Genomic DNA, 27,451 nt, shown 5'->3' with positions numbered 1-27,451 from the left:
TTGTGTCCGACTCTTTGCAACCCCATGAATCGCAGCACACCTCGCGGCCTCCCTGTCCATCACCAACTCCCGGAGTTCACTCAGACTCATATCCATCGAGTCGGTGATGCCATCCAGCCATCTCATCCTCTGTCGTCCCCTTCTCCTCCTGCCCTCAATCCCTCCCAGCATCAGAGTCTTTTCCAATGAGTCAACTCTTCTCATGACTTCGCATGAGGTGGCCAAAGTACTGGAGTTTCAGCTTTAGCATCATTCTTTCCAAAGAACACCCAGGACTTATCTCCTTGAGAAAGGACTGGCTAGATCTCTTTGCAGTCCAAAGGACTCTCAATAGTCTTCTCCAACACCACAGTTCAAAAGCATCAATTCTTCAGGGCTCAGCTTTCTTCACAGTCCAACTCTCACATCCATACATGACCACTAGAAAAACCATAGCCTTGACTAGATAGACCTTTGTTAGCAAAGTAATGTTTCTGCATTTGAATATGCTATCTAGGTTGGTCATAACTTTCCTTCCAAGGAGTAAGGGTCTTTTAATTTCATGGCTGCAATCACCGTCTGCAGTGATTTTGGAGCCCCCAAAAATAAAGTCTGACACTATTTCCACTGGTTCCCCAGCTATTTTCCATGAAGTGATGGGACTAGATGCCATGATCTTCATTTTCTGAATGTTGAGCTTTAAGCCAACTTTTTCACTTTCCTCTTTCATTTTCATCAAGAGGCTTTTGAGTTCCTTTTCACTTTCTGCCATAAGGGTGGTGTCATCTGCATATCTGAGGTTATTGATATTTCTCCCAGCAATCTTGATTCCAGCTTGTGCTTCTTCCAGCCCAGCGTTTCTCATGATGTACTCTGCATAGAAGTTAAATAAGCAGGGTGGGAAATTTGCCAGAGTAAAATGATGAGAGACTTAACTAAGGCAGTAGCCATGGAGATAGAGGGGCAGACACAGATTAAAGAAATTCTCTTGGAAGGGGGTATCCTTCTGTTGAGCCGTGGTTGTCATTAATGACACCAGAGATCTGACCTGGGATAGAGTGTATTACTGCTGCACCCAAGAGATGGAAAGCAGGAAGATGAGCAGTTAGGGAGTGGGGAAAAGATTATCACATTGAGTTTGCCTTGCTTGGGGAACTTCCAGCTCTCCCACTTATGTTCTTCTGGCCACCATTCTTCAACTTCCAAGAGTTTCCAAGAGTCCCCATTCTCCTTATCTATCTGAGAGACTGTTGCTGTATTCACCCAGCTGTGAGTTGTTAAATCCGTGATGCCTAGCTCATGGTGAGCAGCCACAGTTGCATCATCACTTCAGTTGCACAGCCAGGCTCTTAGTGGCATGCCAGGGGCTGTTTTTCAAATGACTTGCTGTCAGGGGAATGATGTTGCTCTGAAATCGTGAGGTCCTGCACTCTGACTCTCCTTTTATGGCTTGTCTAGGACTCCCAGCAGCATGGACCTCTCTAGTGCCATTGGATCTGCTGAGACATAGGGTCAAACAGAAGGCAGCTTGCATTCCAGCATGGCCTTGCTCCAGAGCATTGTCTTGCTTAGGGACCTATTCCAACTGGCAGCCAGCCATATCACCCGTAACTGTGTTACACCTGTATTCCCAAATTAGGCATTTGCTGCCTCCAAAAGCTAGAAACCCACCAAGTGCTCCATTTTTGCCTGTTAAGAGAAATTGCAGGGTGCAATAGCCAATCCTTCACCATGGAGAGGTTGTCCTCTTATGCCCTAGGCCTTTGGACCCATAAAAACTTCATGTAATAGCCTCTGAAGTTTGTAGGGTTTAACTCCCAGCCTCTGGCATGCATGCATGTATCCATAAGGCCAATACTTTTTAAACTTGAATGTGCGTACAAATACCTGGGGAATATGAAATGCAAACTTTGATTCAGTAAGTCTAAGATGGGGCCCATGATGCATTATTGGCCCCCATGTTTGGGGTTTTTTTTTTTTTAATGGAAGTAGACTTGATTTACAATGTTGTGTTCTGTTCTGGTGTACAGCAAAGTCATTCAGTTATACATATATGTAAGGCCCCCATTTTTAAATTCTTCCTTTATCTATATCCTTTGCCATATAACATTGAAGTGTTTTCCACTAGAGCAAAGTAGTGTCAATTCTCATTATTCATAGATTCTGTGTTTTGGTTTATCTATTTGTCTACATGTATTTGTAACCACCAAATCGCTACGCATGTCACTTTCAAGGTCATTTACAGACATGCCTGGAGTAGCAAAAATATTGAGTTCCCAGCTGAGGTCAAGCAAGTCTGTGCTCTGCCATCTTCTTTGAAGTCTTGTATTGGAAATGTATGCTTTCTGCAGTCTATTTCATGCCATATATATGTATATTTGCAATGCTGTGCTTTTTGTTGATGATTTGACTGTATAGAATGGCCCCAAGCATTGTGCTCATGTGCTGTTTTGTATTCCCACACACAGGAAGACTGTGACATGCCTTGTAGAGAAAATACATATATTAGGTAAGTTCCTTCAGGCATGAGTTACAGTGTTGTTAGCCCTGGGATCAGTGTTAATGAATCAATAATATAGATTAAATGTGGTGACTTTAAACAAAAATATACATAAAAATGTATCGATCGGTTGATTAAAACGTGACCAGAGGCTTGCAAGAACTTAACCTGTTCCCGTGAGGAGCAATGGTTCGGCATTTACTAACTCAGTGTTCGTGGTTGCTTTATAATGAGAATCAACTGTATATCTCCCTACTTCTTGACTTTGAGTTCAGCCATGTGATCTGTTACAGTCAATGGAGAAGAAATAATGGTATTCCAGTTCCAAGTCCAGGCCTAAATAAGCTTCTGCTTGCTGTTTGTACTTGTATCATCACCTGGAGCAGAATGAGCTTGGGCCAGCCTGCTGGTTCCAGGAAGAGAGTAATAGACATTTGGAACACAGCAGAAGCACTTCAGCTGAGCCCAGCCTCCATTGGCCAACCCACTGCTAACCCTCAAGACATGTAAGCTAAATGAATGTTTGCTTGTAATATGACACTGGGAATTTGTGGTGGTGGTGGTGGTGGCAGGGTTTATACAACAACACCTAATTGCTAGATCTGCCCCAAATTTTCATACTCAAATTCAGAGGAGTAACCAGGTGTCAGTTGATACAGCTGCCCCAAATTCAAATAACCAAATAAAACATGTAGTTGTTACCTCCAAAAATGTTATTTCCTACACGACTAAACTCATAGTCTCATTTTTTCCAGCAACTATTACAAATTCGGCAGCTTCTATTCAAACACATCAGGAAGTTTTTGACAAATTGATGTTTGATGTCTTAATAAAAGTATTTGAGACCCTGCTAAGCTGCTAAGTCACTTCAGTCGTGTCTGACTCTGTGCCACCCCATAGATGGCAGCCCACCAGGCTCCCCCATCCCTGGGATTCTCCAGGCAAGAACACTGGAGTGGGTTGCCATTTCCTTCTCCAATCCATGGAAGTGAAAAAAACTGCTCTTATTTTTATCAAGTTCTTTCTTGTATTCTGAGGGATCTGGCAGCTTCTCCAACCTTGAACTGAAATAAGCAACCTTTTTGTTTTTGTTTTTTAATGATTTTTTTAGTTGCAGTGTGTGGGATCTAGTTCCCTGACAAGAGATCAAACCCAGGGCCCCTGCATTGGGAGCAAGGACCACCAGGGAAGTTCCCAACCTTTTTGTTTTATTTACTTAAGTCTACTCACGTTTTTGGAAATTGTAATTCAGTTGATTTGTAAGAAGACGTGGAATTTTGGTCCTTCTTCCAATAACCCATATTTGCCTTACTGGTATAATTTTACAACCAACCCACTATTCTCTTTCCTGCCTGGTTCCATTCCTGGTAGCTTTCTGTTATGCCAAATCACAGCATAATCTTTTAAAAGACATTCACATGGCATTTGAACATAGTGTGTACACAGCCAACAATTCCCATAATTCAGTAGAAGTGTTGAACGGCTATAACCAAGTTCACGCACACACCTACAAAAACAGCTGAGTCACACCTGCCGCCTGACTATCTGCCATTGTAAGGAGCCATCTGATGCAACGTGCAGTATGATTTCTGAGGAGTCAAATGAGAAAAAATATGCAGCTAACAATTGATGAAATCCGGGATTTCAACATCTGACTTAATCAAATAAGGTTGGCAAAGCAGTCCTAACTAGTCCAGGGAATCTTCCAAGACAAGGCTCCACCCGTCTTTCCCTGTAGCTATTGGAGAGGGTGTTTCTCTGCACACCTGTAACTTACTCATGGCACACCACTATGATTATTGTCTTATAGTATTTATCCCAGTAGGAATGTGTCCAGCTTTCTTTATGTGTAGAGACCGTGTCATCTGCCTTTAGCCTGTGTTTCATTGCCAAGCAACCATCCTAAAACATAGCCTTTTTGCAATACTTAAGAACATATCATAACCTAATATAATTTGGCCTCATTTGTCTGCAGTATGGATAAAAAAGTGTACCCCCAATAAGAAATCATGACTAGCGTAATATTATCATGTTTCTATAAGCCAGGCATTTAATCTATCAGGTCTCCTTTTAAAAATGAGACTCTGTAAGGGCTGATGCTGAAGCCGAAACTCCAATACTTTGGCCACTTGATGTGAAGAACTAACTCATTTGAAAAGACCCCGATGCTGGGAAAGACCGAAGGCGGGAGAAGGGGACGACAGAGGATGAGATGGTTGGATGGCATCACCGACTTAATGGACATGAGTCTGAGTAAACTCCGGGAGCTGGTGATGGACAGGAATGACTGGCGTGCTGCAGCCCATGGGGTCGCAAACAGTCGGACACGACTGAGAGACTGAACTGAGTTCATTGATTTCTAACCAGTCTGCGCCGCCACAAGTTGCGCTTGCGCAGAGGGCGCTGTGGGCGGCAGACAGGATGAGTCCATGTCTATGGGATAGGTAGGGGGTGGCGGCATCCTAAAGATAGTCGCTCTTTCCCTGCACAGGTTATATGCCAAATATTAAAACCTTTTCCTTTACAGTATTTTCTTTATTACTGTTAGGCTCCATAAAACTGATGTCTTATTGAGACTAAGGAGAATAATACAAAGATGTTTCTATCCTCCCCCCACGTACCCTGCATGGGCCGGGCCTCGAGGGGCGGGAAGAGGAAGCGGAAGTGTTTGTGACTCCTGGGAGCGTCCGCCAGAGTGGATGGTGGGAGCCCTGAACCGTGCTATGGAGGAGTCCAGTGAGCCCCAGTTGGATGCTAAGTCCAAGGTAAGGCCTGGTTTGAAAGGAACTGGGGCAGCGGGCTCCGAAGCAAGACTGTTCCCTGAATTGTGTTTTCTGCTTCCATTTCAGGTCACCAGCCAGGTGAGTGAGTGGCCATCCAGTCCCGTCCCCCGCCCGGCTCTGCTGGGCAAGGGATGGGCGACTGAACCTGGCCCTTCGCCCGCCCCCGGCAGCTGCGGGATGATGCCACCGTGAGCCTTTCCTAGCACGCCCTTCTACCAAGGCCTGTGTCCGCGAGCCCCTGAGTTTCGTCCCGCCTTCCTGATTGCTCCTTCCACTTTGCTCCTGAGGTTGTAGCCACTTATTTCCCCCAACCACTCCAGCCCAAAGAGTACAGACCAGATGTTAATCTTCCTTGATTAAGCGCCGTTGTTTCGATACTAGGTGCACAGTATTTGGGCATGTAATATATACAGAGAAGAAATTGTTAAAATTTGCGAAGATAGCACCGCAAACATTTTCTTGGCCCTTAAAAAGCAGTTTGTTGAAGATGAAGAGTTTACCTCTTCAACCTTTCAGTGTTTGTATTTTTTATGCTTGGGATAAGAATTTGAATTTTTAAGTATATCTTAGGACGGTTTCTTTGTTGCAAGAGTTCCTGTCTTTTTTCAACTAATGAACTGTTTTTAGCAAGTAACCTGGGAGAAGGCAATGGCACCCCACTCCAGCACTCTTGCCTGGAAAATCCCTTGGACGGAGAGCCTGGTGGGCTGCCGTCTGTGGGGTCGCACAGAGTCGGACATGACTGAGCGACTTCACTTTCACTTTTCGCTTTCATGCATTGGAGAAGGAAATGGCAACCCACTCCAGTGTTCTTGCCTGGAGAATCTCAGGGACGGGGGAGCCTGGTGGGCTGCCGTCTGTGGGGCAGCACAGAGTCGGAAACGACTGAAGTGACTTAGCAGCAGCAGCAGCAGCAGCAGCAGCAGCAAATAACCTGTACACTACCCAGAAGAGTATTAAAAGAGTATTTTAAACACAGAAGTTACCCACGACCACAAAAATATAAGGGCTGAGATAAATAAGGAGAACACAGGGACTGAGAGATGTCCATTGACTGCCCTCTGACATCGCTCCAGCTGACCTTGCTGCTGTTTTTGAGGATTCCTGAGAGATTGGGGGAAAAGCAGATAGTAATCAACCCCCTGTCTGGCTTTGCTCAGAGTTACTGCTTAATAACTTGAATTCAGTCTGTCATAAATCATCTCAACCATTTTCTTACGTTAAGTCCTATGTTTATTTGAGTAAGGTATCCTGAGACTGAAGTATACTGGATTCCAGAGTTTTAAACATTGAACCTTTTTTTGATGGGGGAGGGTGAAGGGGAAGGTGTGTTTGAAACAACACATTTATTCTTACAGTGCTGGAGATGAGAAGTTCAAAATTATCAAGAGGGAGGGGATATATGTATAATTATGACTGATTTGCATTGTATGGCAGAAACCAACACAACATTGTAAAGCAATTTTCCTCCAATTAAAAAATAAATTTAAGAAAAAGCCCAAAATTAGTCTTGTGGAACTAAAGTCAAGGTACCAGCAGGCTGTGTTTCTTCTGGAAGTTTTAGGGGAGAATCTGCTTCCTTGTCTGTTTCAGCTTCCTGCATTCCTTCCCTGTGGCCTCTTCTTCCATCTTCAAAGTGCATCCTTCCGGCCTCTGCTTCTGTCATCACCTGTCTTTCCTGCTTTCATCACCATGTTGCCTTTTTTGATGTTGACCCTTCTCCACTTTCTTCTAAAGCCCAGCTGGATAATCCAGAAAAACCTCCCCACATCAAGATCCTTAATTTAGACACATCTACAGAGTCTGTTTTGTCATGTAAAGTACCATATTCACAGGTTTCTGGGGATTGCAATGTGGACATCTTTGGGGATTGTTGCTCAGTGTGCTCCACATCCCATCACACACTCGTTCACATGTTATATGATTGTGCATAGAAAAAGCCAAGATAATTTACAAGTAGACTATTAGAAATGATATTAGAGTTTAGGAAGATGATTCAGTGTTTTTCTGTAGTTCAAACACAGAGAGTTGAAAAATATTTTTGAAAAGATGTCATTTTTAACATTAGTAGGTCAGTCGTAAGTGCCTTGCAATAAATCTAACAAAAGATGTTTGAACTTTTATGAATAAAATTATAAAAAGTGACTGACTTCTGGTTTCTGGTCCAGTGTGTAAGGAGTTTGGAAGTCATCACTCTGCCTTCAAATAAGTGAAAAGCTGAACAGACTGAAAAATGAACAGTTCTTCTTGGATTTGTCAGAGAAGTGAGGTCACAGGGCAAACTGCTGTCCCCTGAATTGGAGAGACAGGTGAATACAAAGAATCACAACTTGCCACAACACAAACTGCCATAAAATCCAGTGCCAGGGTAGGAAAACCCAAACTGTAATTGATGAATTCTTGGGAGGCTCAGAGTAGACATTCAGTTCAGTCACTCAGTTGTGTCCGACTCTGCGACCCCATGAATCACAGTACGCCAGGCCTCCCTGTCCATCACCAACTCCCGCAGTTTACTCAAACTCATGTCCATTGAGTCGATAATGCCATCCAGCCATCTCATCCTCTTCCATCCCCTTCTCCTGACCCCCATCCCTCCTAGCATCAGGGTCTTTTCCAGTGAGTCAACTCTTCGCATGAGGTGGCCAAAGTACTGGAGTTTCAGCTTCAGCATCAGTCCTTCCAGTGAACACTCAGGACTGATCTCCTTTAGGATGGACTGGTTGGATCTCCTTGCAGCCCAAGGGACTTTAAAGAGTCTTCTCCAACACCAGAGTTCAAAAGCATCAATTCTTTGGCACTCAGCTTTCTTCACAGTCCAACTCTCACATCCATACATGACCACAGGAAAAACCATAGCCTTGACTAGACGGACCTTTGTTGGCAAAGTAATGTCTCTGCTTTTGAATATGCTATCTAGGTTGGTCATAACTTTCCTTCCAAGGAGTAAGCGTCTTTTAATTTCATAGCTGCAAATACCATCTGCAGTGATTTTGGAGCTCCAAAAAATAAAGTCTGACACTGTTTCCACTGTTTCCCCATCTATTTCCCATGAAGTGATGGGACCAGATGGCATGATCTTCATTTTCTGAATGTTGAGCTTTAAGCCAACTTTTTCATTCTCCTCTTTCACTTTCATCGAGAGGCTTTTTAGTTCCTTTTCACTTTCTGTCATAAGGGGGGTGTCATCTGCATATCTGAGGTGATTGATATTTCTCCCGGCAATCTTGATTCCAACTTGTGCTTCTTCCAGTCCAGTGTTTGTCATGATGTACTCTACATATAAGTTAAATAAGCAGGGTGACAATATACAGCCTTGACATACTCCTTTTCCTATTTGGAACAAGTATGTTGTTCCATGTCCAGTTCTAACTGTTGCTTCCTGACCTGCATATAGGTTTCTCAAGAGGCAAGTCAGGTGTAGACAGGTGTGAGATAAAATCTCAGTTACCCCACCCCTTACCCCCAGTTGTTAGGGGGACCTCACACTTCTGTTTTACCTCCAGTAACTCAAATGGAATATTTTTATTCAAAGTTCATGATGTGCTTTTTGATATGTTTTAAAATAAAAAATGGTTATTTGTATTTAGTAGTATTGTAAGGGGAAAAAATCGTTGACATAGCGATGTCATTTCTATTTGTAGTATGTGCTTTTTCAATGTACCAGATATAGCTCATTTTTAGGACTAAAGCTAGTTTAATTCTTTGAGCTGTAATACCTTCTGTCTTTAAATATTTCTCACCAGTATAAGAATCAGCAAGATTATTTGGGACCACATGTCCAGTGAGAGTTCACACCTCACATACAGTCTGTCAGCAAGCATTCCCTCTTACATTCTTTAAATTTATCTCCCCTTGCTGCCGTCATCTTCTTGTGTAGATACTGTTGTTGTTTAGTCACAAGTCATGTCCAGCCCTTTGCGTCCTGTGGACTGTAGCCTGCCAGCTCCTCTGTCCATGGGCTTTCCCAGGCAAAAATACTGGAGTGGGTTTCCATGTCCTCCTCCAGGGGATCTTCATGACCTAGAGATTGAACCCATGTCTCCTGTATTGCAGGCAGATTCTGTACCACTGAGCCACCAGGGAAACCCCTAGATACTACATTTGGCTCACAGTTTGGTCTTTTTATTTTCCTTAAAACTTCCATGTGCTGTTCATCAATATGGAGGGACTTTTGCCATCTAGGCCAGGTCTTTTCCCTTCTTGAAGCCAATTATAAGAATTTCTGTCTCACTAGAAAAAAGTCTTATGTGTTTCTTTGGAAGGAATGATGCTAAAGCTGAAACTGCAGTACTTTGGCCGCCTCGTGCGAAGAGTTGACTCATTGGAAAAGACTCTGATGCTGGGAGGGATTGGGGGCAGGAGGAGAAGGGGACGGCAGAGGATGAGATGGCTGGATGGCATCACTGACTCGACGGACGTGAGTCTGAGTGAACTCCTGGAGTTGGTGATGGACAGGGAGGCCTGGCGTGCTGTGATTCATGGGGTCGCAAAGAGTCGGACATGACTGAGCGACTGATCTGATCCTAAAGGCTCTTCAAACGATGACCCTTTGTTTCTTCCACACTCTTCTAGCTCATGCCACTCCAGCCTCGTTCTCCAGGTATCCATGTGGCTTTTTCCTTCACTTGACTCAGGTGTCTCTGCATTCAGAAATCATCTCCTCATAGAGATCTGCCCCAGGCTGTAACTAAGTAGCCTTCCTGGTCACTCTGTCCCTTTATGTGCATTTTTAAAACCTCTTTTGGGACTCTAGTGATTAAGACTGAGCTCCCACTGCAAGGGGTGCAGTTTCCATCCCTGGTTGGGGCACTAAGAGACCATATGCCAGGAGATGTGGCCAAAAAAAATTATTGTTTTTCATACTTACTGCAACCATATTGTATATGTATTTGCTTATTGTCTGTCTTCCCAAATAGAATGTAAGTTTCTGAGGTCAGGAACTTTAATTTTTTTAATAGTCCCAGTGCCTAGAACATAGTATTGCTATTGTTTCCTAAATACTTCACTGAATATTGGGGCATAGAGACATAGTAACTTGTCCAAAGCCACATGGGTAGAAGGATGCAGAGGTGAACTTCAAACTCAGGTCTGTCGACTTGGGTCTGAACTTGTTAAATTTACCAAACCATCCCATCTTATCCAGCACCAGAAGGTCTAAGGTTACTCATTGCTTCACATTCCGATTCTTACAGTCATTGTTTTGAACTAATTCGCGGTTCCCTTTTATAGATGTCTAATTAGAACTCCTTATCGTAGATGAATGATCGTTGCCACATTTTATTGCTTTCCTTCTTGCTAGTTTTATAGTATAAATCAACAGAAGGATGGTATTGACACATGACATCTAGTGCCATTTTCCCTCTTCCTATTTATGAGATACATGTGCGAGCTAAGTCACTAAAGTCGTGTCTAACTCTTTGTGACCCCATGGATTGTAGCCCACCAGGCTCCTCTGTCCATGGGATGCTCCAGGCAAGAATACTGGAGTGGGTTACCATTCCCTTCTCCAGGGGATCTTTCCAACCCAGGGACTGAACCTGTATCGCTTGAATCTCCTGCATGGGCAAGTGGGTTCTTTACCGCTATGGTCACCTAACATGATATATATGAGACAGTGACTTAAATTTTTGTACAGTTTGTGTAATAATTTATAAAATGCATGACTGTTCTCCTGTGTGTTGTATTGGGAGCTACAAGTCACATGAGGATGTATGAACTCCCTTCAGGGACTTTACAGTCTAGTAGAGGGTCGGGGCGGAGAAGGCAATGGCAACCCACTCCAGTACTCTTGCCTGGAAAATCCCATGGATGGAGGAGCCTGGTGGGCTGCAGTCCACGACTTCACTTTCACTTTTCACTTTCATGCATTGGAGAAGGAAATGGCAACCCACTCCAGTGTTCTTGCCTGGAGAATCCCAGGGACAGGGGAGCCTGGTGGGCTGCCGTCTATGGGGTCGCACAGAGTCAGACACGACTGAAGCGACTTAGCAGCAGCAGCAGCAGCAGAGGGTGGGGGAGGGAGACAGATCCACAGATGAGTACTGTTCAAGGCAGAATGTTCTAAGTGCCACGGTGTAAAAAGTAACATGAATATTCATGGAAAGGTTGAGTAAACCACGAAGGACTTCATGGCAGGGAAAACTGGGAGGCATTTTGAATTTTAGATAGACCTTTGAGAGTTGTATTCTAGAGGAATGAGCAGCATGAACAAAAGTGTGAAGATTGAAAGATAATGTAAAGAAAGGATGCGGTCCAGCTTGAGCACGAAAGTGATTTGGGACTGTGCTCTGAGGGGACTTAACTGCCAAGGGAAGGGTTGTAACTAGTTCTCGAGGCAGTAGGGTTTTGACCCACGATGCTAGATTTGGTTCCTTTATAAGTAGTGTTTAGAGTCTCCTCTGGATTGGAGCTGAGAAAGACCAAAGGCAAGAAACTTAATTAGGGAGCCGCAGTAAAATTGAAGGCAAGCCTTTTTTTTTAAGTCATTTGTTTATCTCATCTTTGGCTGCTCTTGAGTCTTCATTGCTGTATGCAGGCTTCCTCAAGTCGTGAGTGGGGGCTGCTCTTCCTTGCGGTGCACAGGCTTCTCATTGCGGCGGCCTCTCTTGTGATGGAGCACGGACTCTAGCACAGATTTCAGTAGTTGTGGCTCGTGGTCTTTAGAGTGTGGGCTTCAGTAGTTGTGGTGCACGGGCTCGGTTGCCCCATGGCTTGTGGGATCATCTCTGTCCAGGGATTGAAGCTGTGTCCCCTGCATTGGCAGGTGGTTTCTTAACCACTGGACCACCAGGGAAGTCTGAAGGTAGGCTTTTTAAAAGACTTTGTAATGGTGAGATTGGGAAGGAGGGAGTAAATGTCAGTGGCATTGACTGAAATCAGATCTTGAGTACCTAGGAATTTGTAAGTGTTTTGTGTTGCAGAGAGAGAAAAATCAAAATTAACTGAAGTTTCAAACCTGAGCCACTTGGAAAATAGGTCATTAAAACATTGTTTTAATTATTTGTGTTTGCTACAGTTTCTATAAATGGAGTTAAGATTAGCTAGTTTTGAGATTTCATTTTTGATAAATCATCATGTATTGTAGTAAGTTTATTAACAAAGCTATTTTCAGCTAGTTGTGTTTGCTCTGTTTGAGTTATCTGTCACCACATGACAAACCACCCCAAACTTCGTGACTTAAAACAGCTGTTTAATTGTTTCTCATGAGTCTGTGGGTTAACTGGGCTTAGCTGGGTGGTGGTTTCTACGCCCTCTCAGGTCAGCTGTGACCTCAGTCATCTAGGAGCCTAATTGGGCCGGAAGTGAAGAGGTCTCATATGCTAGTCACGACCTGGCCTGAGAGCTCAGTTGGAGCTGATAATAGGCGTGACTTGGTTCTTCCTCATGTGGCTGCTCACGTCATGGTGGCTGGGTTCCAAGTGGGTAGGTCCCAAGATCCAGCATTCCATGAAGAAGGAAGCACACGCTTCCAGTTCTCCTAAGGCTCAGGCTCACAGGTTCCAGAGCACCTTTTCTGCCATATTTTACTTGTCAAAACAAGCACAGGTACAGCTCAGATTTGTGCAGGGAGAAAATAAGGCCCCCTTCTTGATGTGAGGAGTGACGTGTACTTACAGAGAGGAGTGGAATTAGTTGTTGGAAACTGTCTTTGGAGATCACTTACCATATACCCCTGAATTTCTAAACATATTAGTTCAACAGATAACTTATTGGAACATTCAGTTTGTATCAGATCAGATAATGTTATAGTAGATTCAGTAGTAACTAGATTGATAAGGCCATTTCCCCCTATAGCGACATAGGGGATGAACCATAATTAACATGATTTTAGAAACTGTTCTAAAGGCTTCCCTGGTGCTCAGCAGTAAGGTATCCGCCTGCCAATGTAGGAGACCCAGGTTCAATGCCTGGGTCAGGAAGATCCCCAGGAGAAGGAAATGGCAACCCACTCCAATATTCTTGCCTGAGAAATCCCATGGACAGAGGAGCCTGGCGTGCTAACAGTCCATGGGGTCACAAAGAGTTGGACACGATTTAGCAACTAAATAAAATCACTAAGTCCTATGAAGAAAATCAAAGCATGAATGAAGGTGCTGCTGAGCAAGATGAGAAAGGCTTAGCAAACATTGTCCACTTAGGCTAGAGCTAATAATATTCACAAGTGGCTAGTGGCTACTGTATTGGACAATGCAGGTCTAGCATTTAGAAGATGCTAAACATTTTTGCCCCATCCCAGACCTGTCTGCTTTTCTTTACCTATTAGAATTTCCTGTAATTCAGAATCATTGTCTTGTTGCAGCTAAGTATTGATATAATGAAAAGGGCTGGGATATGGAATCAGACAAATTTGGATTTGAATACCAGCTCTATTAGTTTTGTATCCTTGGATGAGTTGCTTAACAAATCTTTTCCTTATAGTACTTTAGAGAGCAGTTAATGTGTACAGAATACTTTGCATTTGAAAACTTTCATTTAAAAAAGGAGAGAACATATAAGTGTGTATTTTGTGATTCTGGCTATAAAACTTGCATACAAAAACTAGGAATGAGGACACAGGAATATGACGATAGTTTTTCAGATAGCAGAGTTTTGCATGATTATTTTTTAAATTTTCTCCTAGTTGTATTTTGAAAAATAAATTTAAACTGAAATGGTCTTAAAATTTTTTTCTTTGTACACAGTTTTTATTGTGATGTATTTATGTTACTGATAACTTCAGCCATAATTTCTTGTTATTGTTCAGTTGCTAAGTTGTGTCCAACTCTTTGCGACCCTGTGTATTGTGGCATGCTGGGCCTCCCTGTCCTTCATTATCTCCTGGAGTTTACTCAGACTCATGTCCACTGAGTTGGTGATGGCATCCAACCGTCTCATCCTGTGTCAGCCCCTTCTCCTCTTGCCCTCAGTCTTTTCCCAGCATGAGGGTCTTCCAGTGAATTGGCTCTTTGTGTAAGGTGGCCAAAGCTCTGGACCTTCAGCATCAGTCCTTCCAATGAATATTCAGGGTTGATTTCCTTTAGGATTGACTGGTTTGATTTCCTTGCTGTCCAAGGGGCTCTCAAGCATCTTCTCCAGCACCTCAATTCGAAAGCATCAATTCTTCAGTGCTCAGCCTTCTTTATTGTCCAACTCTCACATCCATACATGACTACTGGAAGAACCATAGCTTTGATTATATGGTCCTTTGTAGGCAAAGTGATGTCTCTGATTTTGAATATATGAATATACTGTCTAAGTTTGTCATTGCTTTTCTTCCAAGGAGCAAGTGTCTTTGAATTTCATGGCTGAGGTCACCATCTGCAGTGATTTTGGAGCCCAAGAAAAGAAAATTGCCACTGTTTCCATTTTTCCCAACCTATTTACCATGAAGTCATGGGACCAGATGCCACGATCTTTATTTTTGAATGTTGAGATATAAGCAAGCTTGTCAACTAATTTTAGTGTGACAGACTACAGCTAATTTCTTTGTTTACCTTTTTATCTATACTTGCATCTTGATTTTTTTTTTCTTTGTGCATCTTGATTTTTTTTTTCTTTGTATTCATTTTACTTATGGATATTCTCTCTCTCTCTTTTTTTTTTTACTACTGGGTTTTTCTGTATTTTTTCTTTTAAAATCATTTCCTTCATTCTATAAGAAATTCGAACTATATTGCTTTATTTTTAATATTCTCCATAGCCCTGGTTTTGTTTTTTATTCTTTTGAAAATCTTTTCTGCAGCTAATTCCTATTTAAGGCTCAACACACTTATTAGAAGTCTTGTTTTTAATTTGCATGTAAATATTCAGTTTAGAATTGGGAAATTCTCATCCCATAAACTTAATCCCAGCTGTTCTCCCCATGTAAAAAGCTCTTTTCCCCACAATAAATGACAGCTCTCCCTATTTTCCCATCTGCGAGTTCCACCATCATAATGGTCAGTGACTTGCAACATTGTGATCTTTAATTGCTGTTCTTCTTGAAATGTTCTGGATAATCCAGAGTTTTATTTCAGCCTTTTCAATATTTTACTCTATCATTTTATTGTAGACACTAAAAATATAACTTCTTGCATCAATGAGTTGAATACATTTAAAAAATGATTGGTTAGGTTTCTGAATTTCACCATCTAACTGGTGTAAAGTGATATCTCTAATCATGAACGCCCTTGAAGTCTGTTCTGAAATTTCTAGCAGCTTAGTGAACATTCCTATTTAGATATTCCTTATCCCTTTTCTTTTTGTTAATTTTATTGGAGTATGGTTGATTTACAATATTGTGTTTTGGGTGTACAGCAAAGTGATTAAGTTATATATGCATATACATATATTAATTGTTTTTTAGATTCTTTTCTCAAATAGGTTATCACTTTTTGATGATACTTTTAGACTTAAAATATAAAAAGTCCTGGTTCCTATATGATATTCTCCTAGTCATTCGGGCTCAAACTCTTATAGTTGTGTTTGATACCTCCCTTAACCCTGCAGACAATCATCAAGACCTGTCAAGTCATTCTTTTATCAATAAGCCTAATCCTGCTTGTCACCACTGTAGTTCCAGTACAGAAAACCTTGAACCTGGATTACTGTGTTCTCCTGCCACCAGATGAATATTTTTAAATCAATACTTCCATGCTGTTCTCTGTACTCAGAAACTTTTAGTGAGTACCTGTTGCCAATTGGAAAAGTTTAAATAACTGACATGATAATGTTTTTCATAATAAGATAAAATACAGTTGACCCTTGAACAGTATAGGGATTAATCAATATGTAATTATAGTTGGTCCTCCATATCCTGGGTTCCTCTGCCTATAGGTGGATTCAACCAACTGCAGACTGTGTAGTACTCTGCTATTTACTATTAAAAAGCATCTGTGTGTAAGTGGATCCCTGCATTCAAACCCACATTTTTAAAGAGTCAACTCTAAATGAGAGTATTTTGAAAATTTGTACAGTTTTGCAAAAAGTTATGGCTTCTTGATTCTTGAACTTTTGTCAGCTTTATTTTCCATACTTTCTTATAAGAACCTTTCACTTGAAGACAGATAAATGCTCTGCCTGACCTGCATATAGGTTTCTCAAGAGGCAGGTCGGGTGGTCTGGTGTTCCATCTCTTTCAGAATTTTCTACAGTTTATTGTGATCCACACAGTCAAAGGCTTTGGCATAGTCAATAAAGCAGAAATAGATGTTTTTCTGGAACTCTCTTGCTTTTTCGATGATCCAGCGGATGTTGGCAATTTGATCTCTGGTTCCTCTGCCTTTTCTAAAACCAGCTTGAACATCTGGAAGTTCACTGTTCACGTATTGCTGAAGCCTGGATTGGAGAATTTTGAGCATTACTTTACTAGCATGTGAGATGAGTGCAATTGTGTGGTAGTTTGAGCATTCTTTGGCATTGCCTTTCTTTGGGATTGGAATGAAAACTGACCTTTTCCAGGCTTGTGGCCGCTGCTGAGTTTTCCAAATTTGCCGGCATATTGAGTGCAGCACTTTCACAGCGTCATCTTTTAGGATTTGAAAGAGCTCAACTGGAATTCCATCACCTCCACTAGCTTTGTTCATAATGATGCTTTCTAAGGCCCACTTGATTTCACATTCCAGGATGTCTGGCTCTAGGTCAGTGATCACACCATCGTGGTTATCTGGGTCGTGAAGATCTTTTTTGTACAGTTCTTCTGTGTATTCTTGCCACCTCTTCTTAATATCTTCTGCTTCTGTTAGGTCCATACCATTTCTGTCCTTTATTGAGCCCATCTTTGCATGAAATGTTCCCTTGGTATCTCTAATTTTCTTGAAGAGATCTCTAGTCTTTCCCATTCTATTGTTTTCCTCTATTTCTTTGCATTGATCGCTGAGGAACGCTTTCTTATCTCTTCTTGCTATTCTTTGAAACTCTGCATTCAGATGCTTGTATCTTTCCTTTTCTCCTTTGCTTTTCACTTCTCTTCTTTTCACAGCTATTTGTAAGGCCTCCCCAGACAGCCGTTTTGCTGAAATGAAGCTAATTTTCTGAAAGACTGGCCCAGTTTAGACTACCATCAGTGCACTGTGACACATCCTTCCATGCCAGTTTTAGAACTGTCAAACTTAAAATTGTGCTATTTTGGTGGGTGTGTAGTGATAACTCTGTGGTTTAAATGTCCATTTTCCTGTTTCCTTTCATATATTTATCAGCTTGTAGTTCTTTTCTTGTTTACCCATTATCCTTTCTCTATTTTTGTATGGGAAACTTTTATTTAAAAAGGACCTGTACAGTCTTTTTACTTATCAAAGATGTTAACCTTTTATCAGGACCAGCCTGGCCTTCATACTATAGCTGATTTTGTCTAAAGCCAGTCTGAAGATGGGAGGAAAGCTTTGTCCTTATATTAAACCCACCTTTTATAAAATTTTATTAATAAGTAAAGCTGTTTGCCCAGTAAGCATTCATTTGGTCGCAGAAGGTATTGGTCAGTAGGTATTTTTGATAAGTGCCTGCTGTGTCCTACCTATCTGCCTAAGCTTTGGGTACAAGATACAAAATTTTCTTCCGTATACTATCTTAAGGTTTGAGCTCTGTATTAAGGGCTGCATTTATCCAGTCCTGTTTTATGTCATGGAAACACTGAGCAATCATTGAAAAGAATTAGCTAGAAAGTATTGATAGAAAGTATTACATACTCCAAAGCATGTAATCTTTGGAGTCAAAAAGACTTTGGTTTTAGCTGAGTCCAGAAATGTGTGACCTTGTGCATTTTATATCTGCTCTCTGAAATTCAGCTTTATCATCTGCAAAATGGAAATAATAGTCTATAATGTTATGATGATTCAGTGTGGCATTTAATGCATGTAAACTGCCTAGCACATCACCTGACGAGTATCCATCAGCAGTGATGAAATCTAAAACCACCTCCCCCAGCATTCATGCTAGTGTAAGGTTTCAGGTCAAGGACTGAGATGAGGAAGGAAACGAATTGTTCTCATGTGTGCCTCAGTCAATATGAAGATGGTGTATAACTCACGTTCCACTTTAGGACTTTCAGGTTGTGAAATGCGGGAAGGACATAAGTGGAACAGGAAAATGAGATAAGAGATGATTCAAAAGTCCCCTTAAGGACAGAAGCAAACTGAAAAAAACAAAGGAAAATGATATTGACACATCTGCCTCCCTTACACATCTGGTGGAAAATTTTTGTAATTATGACAGTGTTGTTGTTTTCCAGCCCTGTTTGTGTCCCTTTGCCTCTCTCCATGTTCATTTGATTATTATCCCCCTAACAATATTACGTTGAAGACATTTTCTTTTATTATGATTGGACTTGAAGTTAAAACTTGAATTTGAGAGCAGTAAATTTGAATAAATATCTGCATTCAGGGCAATGTTATAACTTGTGTATTATTGTGAACTCTTTTATTACAGCTCATAGATTTTGAGTGGAAACTGGGTATGGCTGTGAGCTCCGACAGTTGCAGATCTCTTAAGTATCCTTATGTTGCTGTGATGCTCAAAGTGGCAGATCATTCAGGCCAAGTGAAGAACAAGTCCTTTGAAATGACAATCCCACAGTTTCAGGTTTGTGATATAACTCATTCAGTTTTAGCTGTTATTCTATAACTGCTGCCCAAAAAAGATACATAAAATCATTTTTAAGAGAAAATTGTAACTTTATTTGCAATTCTTTTGAGTGCTTTACATTTAACACATACAAAAGATCTCAATTTGTTTTATTTTGGAATTATTAATATATTATTTTTAATATAATATGTTGAATTTGTATATTTTGACACTCCATCACTTCCGTAGTACTCATCTGTGAGTATATTTAAGAAATTTGCATCTTTTCTAGCAGGGTATTTACTTTGTATTTAACTGTTTTATTCTTCATAGGCTTAATATTTAAGAATGACGAAGCTGAATGAATCTTACCTTTGAACAGTATTGACCTTGAATTTTCTGACTAATAATGTTTACTAAATGCAGATCAGACCACAAAACTAGTACTTGATAGCTAATTTTATCTGCTAGGGTTTTGAGTAACTTAGTAGCTTATATTTAGAATCATGTTATATATATTATTATTTTTAGTGTGTGTGTGTGCACACGCACACTCAGTTGCTCGATGTGTCCAATTCTCTGTGGGCCCATGGAGTAAAGCCCACCAGGCTCCTGTGTCTGTGGAATTCTCCAGGCAAGAATAGTGGAGTGGACTGCCATTTCATCCCCCAGGGGATCTTCCTGACCAAGGGGTCAAACCTGTAACTGTCGAGTCTCTTGCATTGGCAGGCGGATTCTCTATCACTGCACCACCTGGGAAGCCCCGTTGTACATACTGTTATTTCACCTCTTTTCTGTAAGCAAGAAAGGGGGAAAGAAGGTAGATGAGAAATCAGATTTCCTTTTCAATGTACATACAGGGAAATGCTTTGTCTTTGGCTAATTTAACTGACCTTAGAGTTTTGTCTTGGTTTGTTCATTTTGATGCCTATGGTGAGTGAATAGATATGAATTCTTAATTACAACTCTTCCTACTCTAAAAAAGTCAAATAATCTAAGAAAGGCCACCAAGATGAATGAAATGGAAATGTAATGAGAATTCTTTATAAAACTGAAAATATATTGGTCCCAGACTTCTTTCTTTTTTCTTCTTGATATATATATTGTATTGAAGTATGGCTGACTTACAGTGTTTCAGGTACACAGCAGGGTGATTCAGTTATACATATACATATATTATTTTTGAGATTATTTTCCATTATAGGTTATTACAAGATATTGACTGTTGTTCCCTGTGCTATACAGTATACCTTTGTTGCTTGTTGTAGATCTGCTGTTTCTTTTAGATTAGAAATCTAGCATTCTATTCATACAAAATCAAGTGGAATCAAAATGTCATAATTTTTTTAGACAAAATTTATGTTTTCTAAAATATATATATATTACACATACTATATATATATATAATATATATACACACACACATATATATGTATACAAAAGCTTTTCTACCACACTTGATAAAGACCTGAGAAGGAACTTAAAAAAGAGAGAGAGAAAAGTTGGAGACATTGGAAAGTATAAACTAAGTGAAATGGGAGCACTGAATATGGAATAGAAAAAATGGAACAAACTAGATAAAAATAAAAGATCATCATATAGTCCAGTTGTTTTTAAACATGGCTGCTCATTAGAAACATATCTGGGGTTTTGAAGAAAAAAAGTAATACCTGGGCATTTGTATTTTTTACCAAACCAAGATAATTCTCATATGCATCTGGATTTTAAAAAGTGATTACAAGTTTTTCTATTAAATAGCAATTTTGGTGATACAGAATTCTATTATTTTTCTGTTGACCAGTCATGATACAATGGTATTAAGTGAGTAATAGTTATATAATCACAGTAGTAAAAGATGTTTATCAGTTTTCACAATCAATAGCCAGACATAAAAGATAATTACAGTTGCAAGCCATAATGGGAACATGATTAACCTAAGAGTATAAAATAATTACATGCACTTTGGGGGGTCAAGCAGAGTGATATGGTAAGTCGAAGTGCATACATGCATATGTTTTCATCTGCCTGGCCAGTCTGTGTCTTTTGGTTGGCACATTCAATCCATTTACATTTAAGGTGATTATCGATATGTACGATCCTATTTCCATTTTCTTTTAAGTGTATTTTCTGTAGGTCTTTTCCTTCTCTTGTGTTTCCTGTCTGGAGAAGTTCCTTTAGCATGTACAGATGGTTTGGTGGTGCTGAACCTGTTAACTTTTGCTTGTCTGGAAAGCTTTTGACTTCTTGACTTCTCCATCGTATCTGAAGGAGAGTCTTTCTGGGTAGAGTATTCCTCGTTGTAGGTTCTTCCCTTCCATCACTTTAAATACGTCGTGCCTCTCTCTTCGGGCTTGTAGAGTTTCTGTTGAGAAATCACCTGGCAACCTGATGGGAGTTCCCTTGTATGTTGTGTGTCTTTTTTCCCTTGTTGCTTCTAATATTTTATCTTTGTCAGTTTAAGAACTGTGTATCTTGGGGTATTCCTCCTTGGGTTCGTCCTGCTTGGGACTCTTCTGCTTTTCCTGGACTTGGTTGATTATTTCCTTTCCCATCTTAGGGAAGTTTTCAGCTATTATTTCTTCAAATATTTTCTCAAGTCCTTTATCTCTCCTCCTCCTACTGCTAAGTCGCTTCAGTCGTGTCCGACTCTTCGAGACCCCATAGACGGCAGCCCACCAGGCTCCCCCATCCCTGGGATTCTCCAGGCAAGAACACTGGAGTGGGTTGCCATTGCCTTCTCCAATGCATGAAAGTGAAAATCGAAAGGGAAGTCGCTCAGTCGTGTTCGACTCTTAGTGACCCCATGGACTGCAGCCTATCAGGCTCCTCCGTCCATGGGATTGTCCAGGCAAGAGTACTGGAGTGGGGTGCTGTTGCCTTCTCCATTCCTCCTCCTGAGACCACTGTAATGCGAATGTTGGTGCTTTAATGTTGTCCCAGAGGTCTCTTAGGCTGTCTTCATTTTTTTTTTTTTTTTTCATTTTTTTTTTTCTGTATTCTGTTCTGCGGTAGTGATTTCTACCATTCTGTCCTTCAGGTCATTTATCCGTTCTTCTGCCTCCATTATTCTGCTATCGATTCCTTCTAGTGTATTGTTCATCTCTGTTTGTTTGTTCTTTAGTTCTTCTAGATCTTTGGTAAACATTTCTTGCATTTTCTCTGTTCTGTTTCTGAGATCCTGGATCATCTTCAATATCATTATTCTGAATTCTTTTTCTAGAAAGTTGCCTATCTCTACTTCATTTAATTGTTTTGGGGGGTTTTATCATGTCCCTTCATCTGGGTTATAACTCTCTACTTTGTCATCCTGATTAACTTTCTGTAATGTGGTTTTTGTCTTAGTCTTCTGTGGGACTGTGGTTCTTCTTGCTTCATCTGTCTGCCCTCTGGTGGATGAGGCTAAGAGGCATCTGTAAGCTTCCTGATGGGAGGGAGAAGGTGGGAAAAATCTAGGTCTTGCTCTGGTGGGCAGGGCCTTGCTCAGTAAGTCTTTAATCCAATTATCTGCTGATGGGTGGAGTTGCACTCCCTCCCTGTTAGTCATTTGGCCTGAGGCGACCCAGCCCCGGGGTCTGTGGGCTCTATGGTAGGGTTAATGACAGCCTCCAAGAGGGCTTATGCCAAGGGGGACCGTCCAGGACTGCTGCTACCAGTGCCTCCATGCCTGTGGTGAGCCGTTGCCAACCCATGCATCCACAGAAGACTTCCTGACACTTGCGGGTAGTTTTGGTTCAATCTCCTGTGGGTTTGCTGCTCCTTTACTCTGGGTCTTGGTGTATAAAAGATTTTGTTTGTGCCCTCCAAGACTGGAGTCTCTGTTTCCCCCAGTCTTATGGAAGTCCTATAATTAAATCCCGCTGGCCTTCAAGGTCAGATTCCCTGGGAATTCCTAGTCCCTTTGTCAGATTCCCCAGGCTGGAAAGCCTGATATGGGGCTCAGAACCTCCACAAGTGGGAGAACCTCTTTGGTATTATTGTTCTCCAGGTTCTGGGTTGCCTACCTGGTGGATATGGGATTGATTTTATTGGGATTGTGCCCCTCCCTCTGCCGTGGCTTCTTTGTCTTTGGATGTGGGTATTGTTTTTTGGTGTGTTCCAACATCCTCCTGTTGATAGTGAACAGCTGGTTGCAGTTTTGGTGCTCTTGCAAGAGGAGATGAGTGCACGTCCTTCTACTCCACCATCTTGAACTGGAACCCCAGACTTCTTTTTTAAGAAAAGCTCCTCATATACCACTCAAGGGTGCTTTTTTGTAATTTATTTATTTTCGTTGTTGCTCAGGCTTTTCTCTATTTGCAGCAAGCAGGGGCTAGATGCAGTACATGGGCTTCTCTTGTTATGGAGGACAGGCATGTGGGCTTCAGTGGTTATGACACACGGACTTAGTTGCTCCAAGGCATGTGGGATCTCCCTGGACCAGGGATTGAACCCATGTCTCCTGCATTGGCAGGCAGATTCTTTATCACTGAGCCACAAGGGAAAGCCCTCTGGGATACTTTTGATTTCTTTTACAAACTGTATTTCCCCCCAGCTTTACTGGGGTAAAATTGACAGAAATTGTATACTTGCAAGGCATACTATGTGATGTTTGGGTGTATGTTTACATTATGAAAAGATTGCTACTGTCAAACTAATTAATATATCCATCATCTCACATAGTTAACATTTTGTGTGTGTGTGGTAAAAACTTGAAATCTCTTCTCTAGCAGATTTCAAATATGTAATACATTATTATATTATTAACTGTGGCCATCACCTATGCCTTAGATCTCCAGAGCTTACTTACCTTGTAACTGAAAAGTTCTTGACCAGCATTTCCTCATGTCCTCTACCTTCCCAGCTTGGTAACTGCTGTCTATTCTCTGTTACCATGAATCTCACTTTTTTTAGATTCCACGTATAAGTAAGATCATGCAGTATTTGTCTTTCTGTGCTGGCTTATTTTACTTAGCATATTGTCCTCCAGGTTCACCCATATTGTCAAAAATAGCACAACTGCCTTCTCTTCAAAGGATGGATAGTACTGTGTATATATACACACCACATTTTCTTTACCCATTCATCTGTCAGTAGACATCTGGGTTGTTTCCACACCTTGGCTATTGTGAGTAATGCTGCATTGAATCTGAGAGTGCAGATATCTTTTTGAGGTAGTGATTTTAAGGATTTTCTTTCCTTTTAATTTCTTTCTCTTAGAACTGATATGTCCACTTTAGAACAAAAAAGGGTCATGCTTCAACACTATTAGTGTGAAGTGGTGTCTTGGAAGCAGTTAAGACAAGGTTGAAAAGAAATAAATGCAGTGTATGTGATATGAGTAGCCTTCAGCTGAATATAAAGACCAAATCCACTTCAAAAAATAATACAGGTCTCAGTCCTTTTGTAATTTATAATACTGGCCTAATTCTTATTTTTCTTTGCTGCATTTTTGCTCCCAGATTCTACCTCTTAAAATTTTCTCAGGAAAAAGATCACAAATGGGACAGCTGTTTTAAAGTTAGTTCTTATATGGCTGATAGCTAACCAGGCAGTCAGAGCCTGTTAGTCCCATTACAAAACTGAGGATGAAGGAACATTCTTTGAGCTTTTGACTGATATCTTTAGTAGCTGAAACTATGATCATCAGTATATGTTTTTGAACAAATGTTTACTTCCTCCTATTAAAATTTATTATTTTAATAAATAATAAAATTTATTATTAAAAATAATAAATTTACACATGAATTAAAACAAAATACAGATACTCTTTTAAGAAGCAAAATAGAGAATTAAGTCCAAAGAAGAGGGAAAATATGAGGATATAAATCCAGGTGGTGCTAGTGGTAAAGAATCCTGCTAATGCAGGAGATGCAAGAGATGCTGGTTCGATCCCTGAGTCAGAAAGATCTCCTGGAGGAGGAAACAGCAATCCACTCCAGTAACCTTGTCTGGAAAATCCCGTGGACAGAGGAGCCTGGCAGGCCCTAGTCCATGGGATTGCAAAGAGTCAAGACACGACTGAGCACACACGCATATAAGCTGCTATTAGTGTTGGGTCTCTCTTATTGTAATTGACAAGACAGCCTCTATCAATCACCTTGAAATGCAGTCTTTCACTAAATAAAACTGGTTCAAAGCCTGGGACCCAATGTGTCATTTTTTAAAAGTCTTTATTGTCTGTGACAGCACTGGACATCTAATAAATCTTTCTGGTGTGGTCTCAAAGAACTTTGTTGGATGCTTTCAGAAAGTTTATTTATGAGCTGATTATTCAACCCTACAGTAGTAGTTTTGCTTGCACCAGATTACACCTTTTGCTTCTTATAGTAACCTTCGAATAATAATAGTTGAGGATTTAACATTAAAATGTAGATTTAATAAGTTATAGACCCTCCGCTGGACAGATATAATTAAAAGAACTAAAGAATCCTCTAAAAGCAAAATTAATATTGTTTCCCCCTTTCTCCTCAGAATTTCTACAGACAATTCAAGGAAATTGCTGCAATTATTGAAACTGTGTGAAAACTGATTCTAAACCGAAAATAATCTAAAATCACGGACTTCACTTTCTGCAACAAAGCTGCTTAAGGATCGAATGATATTTATTGAATGAAAATTATACTTTTGGTTTTCCACTTTTTAAAATAATAATAAAAAAATCAGACAAACAGGAATTACAAAGTGGTGATCAATGCACAGCTTTGTGAATGTACCAAGAACCACTGATTTGGATAGTTTAAAGGGTAAATTCTGTGGTATGTGAATTATATCTTAATAAAAAATAAACATTTGAATAATAGTAAAAGCAACACAAGTTTATGTATTAAACCAACAGTTTTAAAAATTACTGGTAGTGTTACCCATTTTATAAACAAGCTCTTACATAGATGCCTTTATAGTACAGTCTTATATATAAAGTACATATAAACGGCAAAAGTAGTATTTGATTAGGATAATGTTACTTTACAAATTCAGTTTTATAACATTCATTTGCTATGAAAGCAGTTCGTGAGAAGAGTGAGGCTGCTGCTTCTCAAAAATTTGGAATCAGCTTAGGATTGGCCATTGCTCCCTTATATTAGCCAAGCATTCAGATGTTTCTGTTATTAATATTATAGAAAGTTCAAGTATATGCAGACATAGAAAGATACGTTTTATTAAGAATTTATATATAACCGAGTTAACCTGGTAACACAGATTATTGTGTTGGGTAATCTCTTGAATTTAGATTTGTAAAACAGTTAAAATATTTTATAAAACCACAACAGGCAATATTATATGGCTTGCTCAGTTAAACAGATCACTGGAATAGACTACGTGGCCTAGAAACAGATAAGGATATTTGAGACAAAGATGGTATTTCAGTTGGATGAGAAAACAATTTAATAAATAATACTAGCAGTTACAGCACATACAAAAGTAAATTTCAGATGAGTTAATGATTTAACTATAAAATATAAAAATTAGAAGTGTTACAGAATATTTATGTTAACTAAGGCTTGGGAAGACAGCAATTCCACAACTGTAATATAAAACAAATATATTTGAAATATAAGAATTTAAAAATCATATGTGAGAAAAAAATGGGTCCTAAACAAAAATAAAAGACCTGCTATGTTGATGTGTAAGTTAGCTCATAGTCTACAAACAAATTTCTTTAAGTATTTGAAGTAAGAAGATGTTTTTATACAAGAAATGAGATGGTCACTTAACTGTCAGAATGACTGAGGGAATGAGGAGAAATTATTGCTGGCTTTTAGAAAATCCAGTAGTGCAGGAATTTCAGGGAAAGCCCCTGCCAGTAATCTCTGCACAATGCAGGATGTCACCTGGAAGCCACTATACAGGCCATTTCTGCCATCTGTCAGCATGTTCAAATGAAATAAAGGCTACCTGCTTTCTTCACTCTTCTAGTTTCAGTGAAAGTGCCTCTGATTGCTGGAAGTTAAACCAGGATCCTGTTGACACAGGAATCTGGTCAACTGAGTTTCTAGTCTTTCAGCACCTTTGGAAGGGAGGTTTAGAAAAGCAAAAATGGTGCTGAGTATTCGTACTCTGCTGACAGGAGTTATGATCTTTTTTGCAAAGCGATATAGACACACACGTTATATAGAAATTTTGCAACTCAGAAATTGCAGTTGAGAAATACATCCTTTGGAATAAAGCCACTAATCTATATAAAAACATTTGCAAATTTGGCTAAATGTTCACCCAGTTCCAGTTTGGGCACACAGGAAGGCTGCATCTTCCAGCCTCCCTTGCAGTTAGGTTGGGGCCTCTGATTGGGTTGTAGCCAGTGGAATCTGGGGCAGACGTGTCCCAAACCACATCCAGTCTTTGTCATAAACCTTTCCTTGTCTTCCAAGCTTTCTCTCATGTTGACGGCTGGAAACGAAGAGATCTGAGATAGTGAACCCATAAGATGGATCCCCTGAATCATGACTGGAGGCACACTCGTCATGGTAACAGCCTGACTTGCACCAGGCAGGGATGGCAGCTAGAAACAAACTCTTGTTGTGGTAAGCTGGTGAGATTTTTAGAGTGTTTGTTACAATAGCAAGTGAGCATAAACTTGAATAACAAGATATTTGTATGAAGATTTTTATTGTAACATTTCCTCAAGCAGTACAAAGCAAAGTAAAGGAAGCAGCGGCTGTCTATAATAAAGAATTGAATAAATGGTTGAATAAGTTCA

At 40.4% G+C, this 27,451-nt stretch overlaps 1 protein-coding gene across 4 annotated transcripts; it reads left to right on the top strand.

Moving 5' to 3' along the window:
- The first annotated feature begins 5,158 nt into the window (after window positions 1–5,158).
- COMMD6 (COMM domain containing 6) lies at window positions 5,159–27,435 on the top strand. Of its 4 annotated transcripts, NR_198892.1 has the most exons (5): window positions 5,159–5,244; window positions 5,329–5,340; window positions 18,643–18,795; window positions 25,228–25,511; window positions 27,123–27,435. NR_198892.1 is itself a non-coding variant. In NM_001435052.1 (4 exons), exons 1-4 carry the CDS (start codon window positions 5,203–5,205, stop codon window positions 25,276–25,278), a joined length of 258 nt encoding a protein of 85 aa, NP_001421981.1. In that variant the 5' UTR covers window positions 5,159–5,202; the 3' UTR covers window positions 25,279–27,435. The 4 variants fall into 4 exon arrangements, 3 of the variants coding, with proteins under 3 accessions (NP_001421981.1, XP_024855750.1, XP_059748124.1); NM_001435052.1 differs by having other exon boundaries at window positions 25,228–27,435; XM_024999982.2 differs by having other exon boundaries at window positions 5,329–5,549; window positions 25,228–27,435.
- Window positions 27,436–27,451: the final 16 nt, after the last annotated feature.

Source organism: Bos taurus, chromosome 12 (assembly GCF_002263795.3).
Source record: "Bos taurus isolate L1 Dominette 01449 registration number 42190680 breed Hereford chromosome 12, ARS-UCD2.0, whole genome shotgun sequence".
Lineage (NCBI taxonomy): Eukaryota > Metazoa > Chordata > Mammalia > Artiodactyla > Bovidae > Bos > Bos taurus.
Note: the sequence above shows the minus strand (reverse complement) of the source record. Positions and strands in the feature narration are given on the sequence as shown.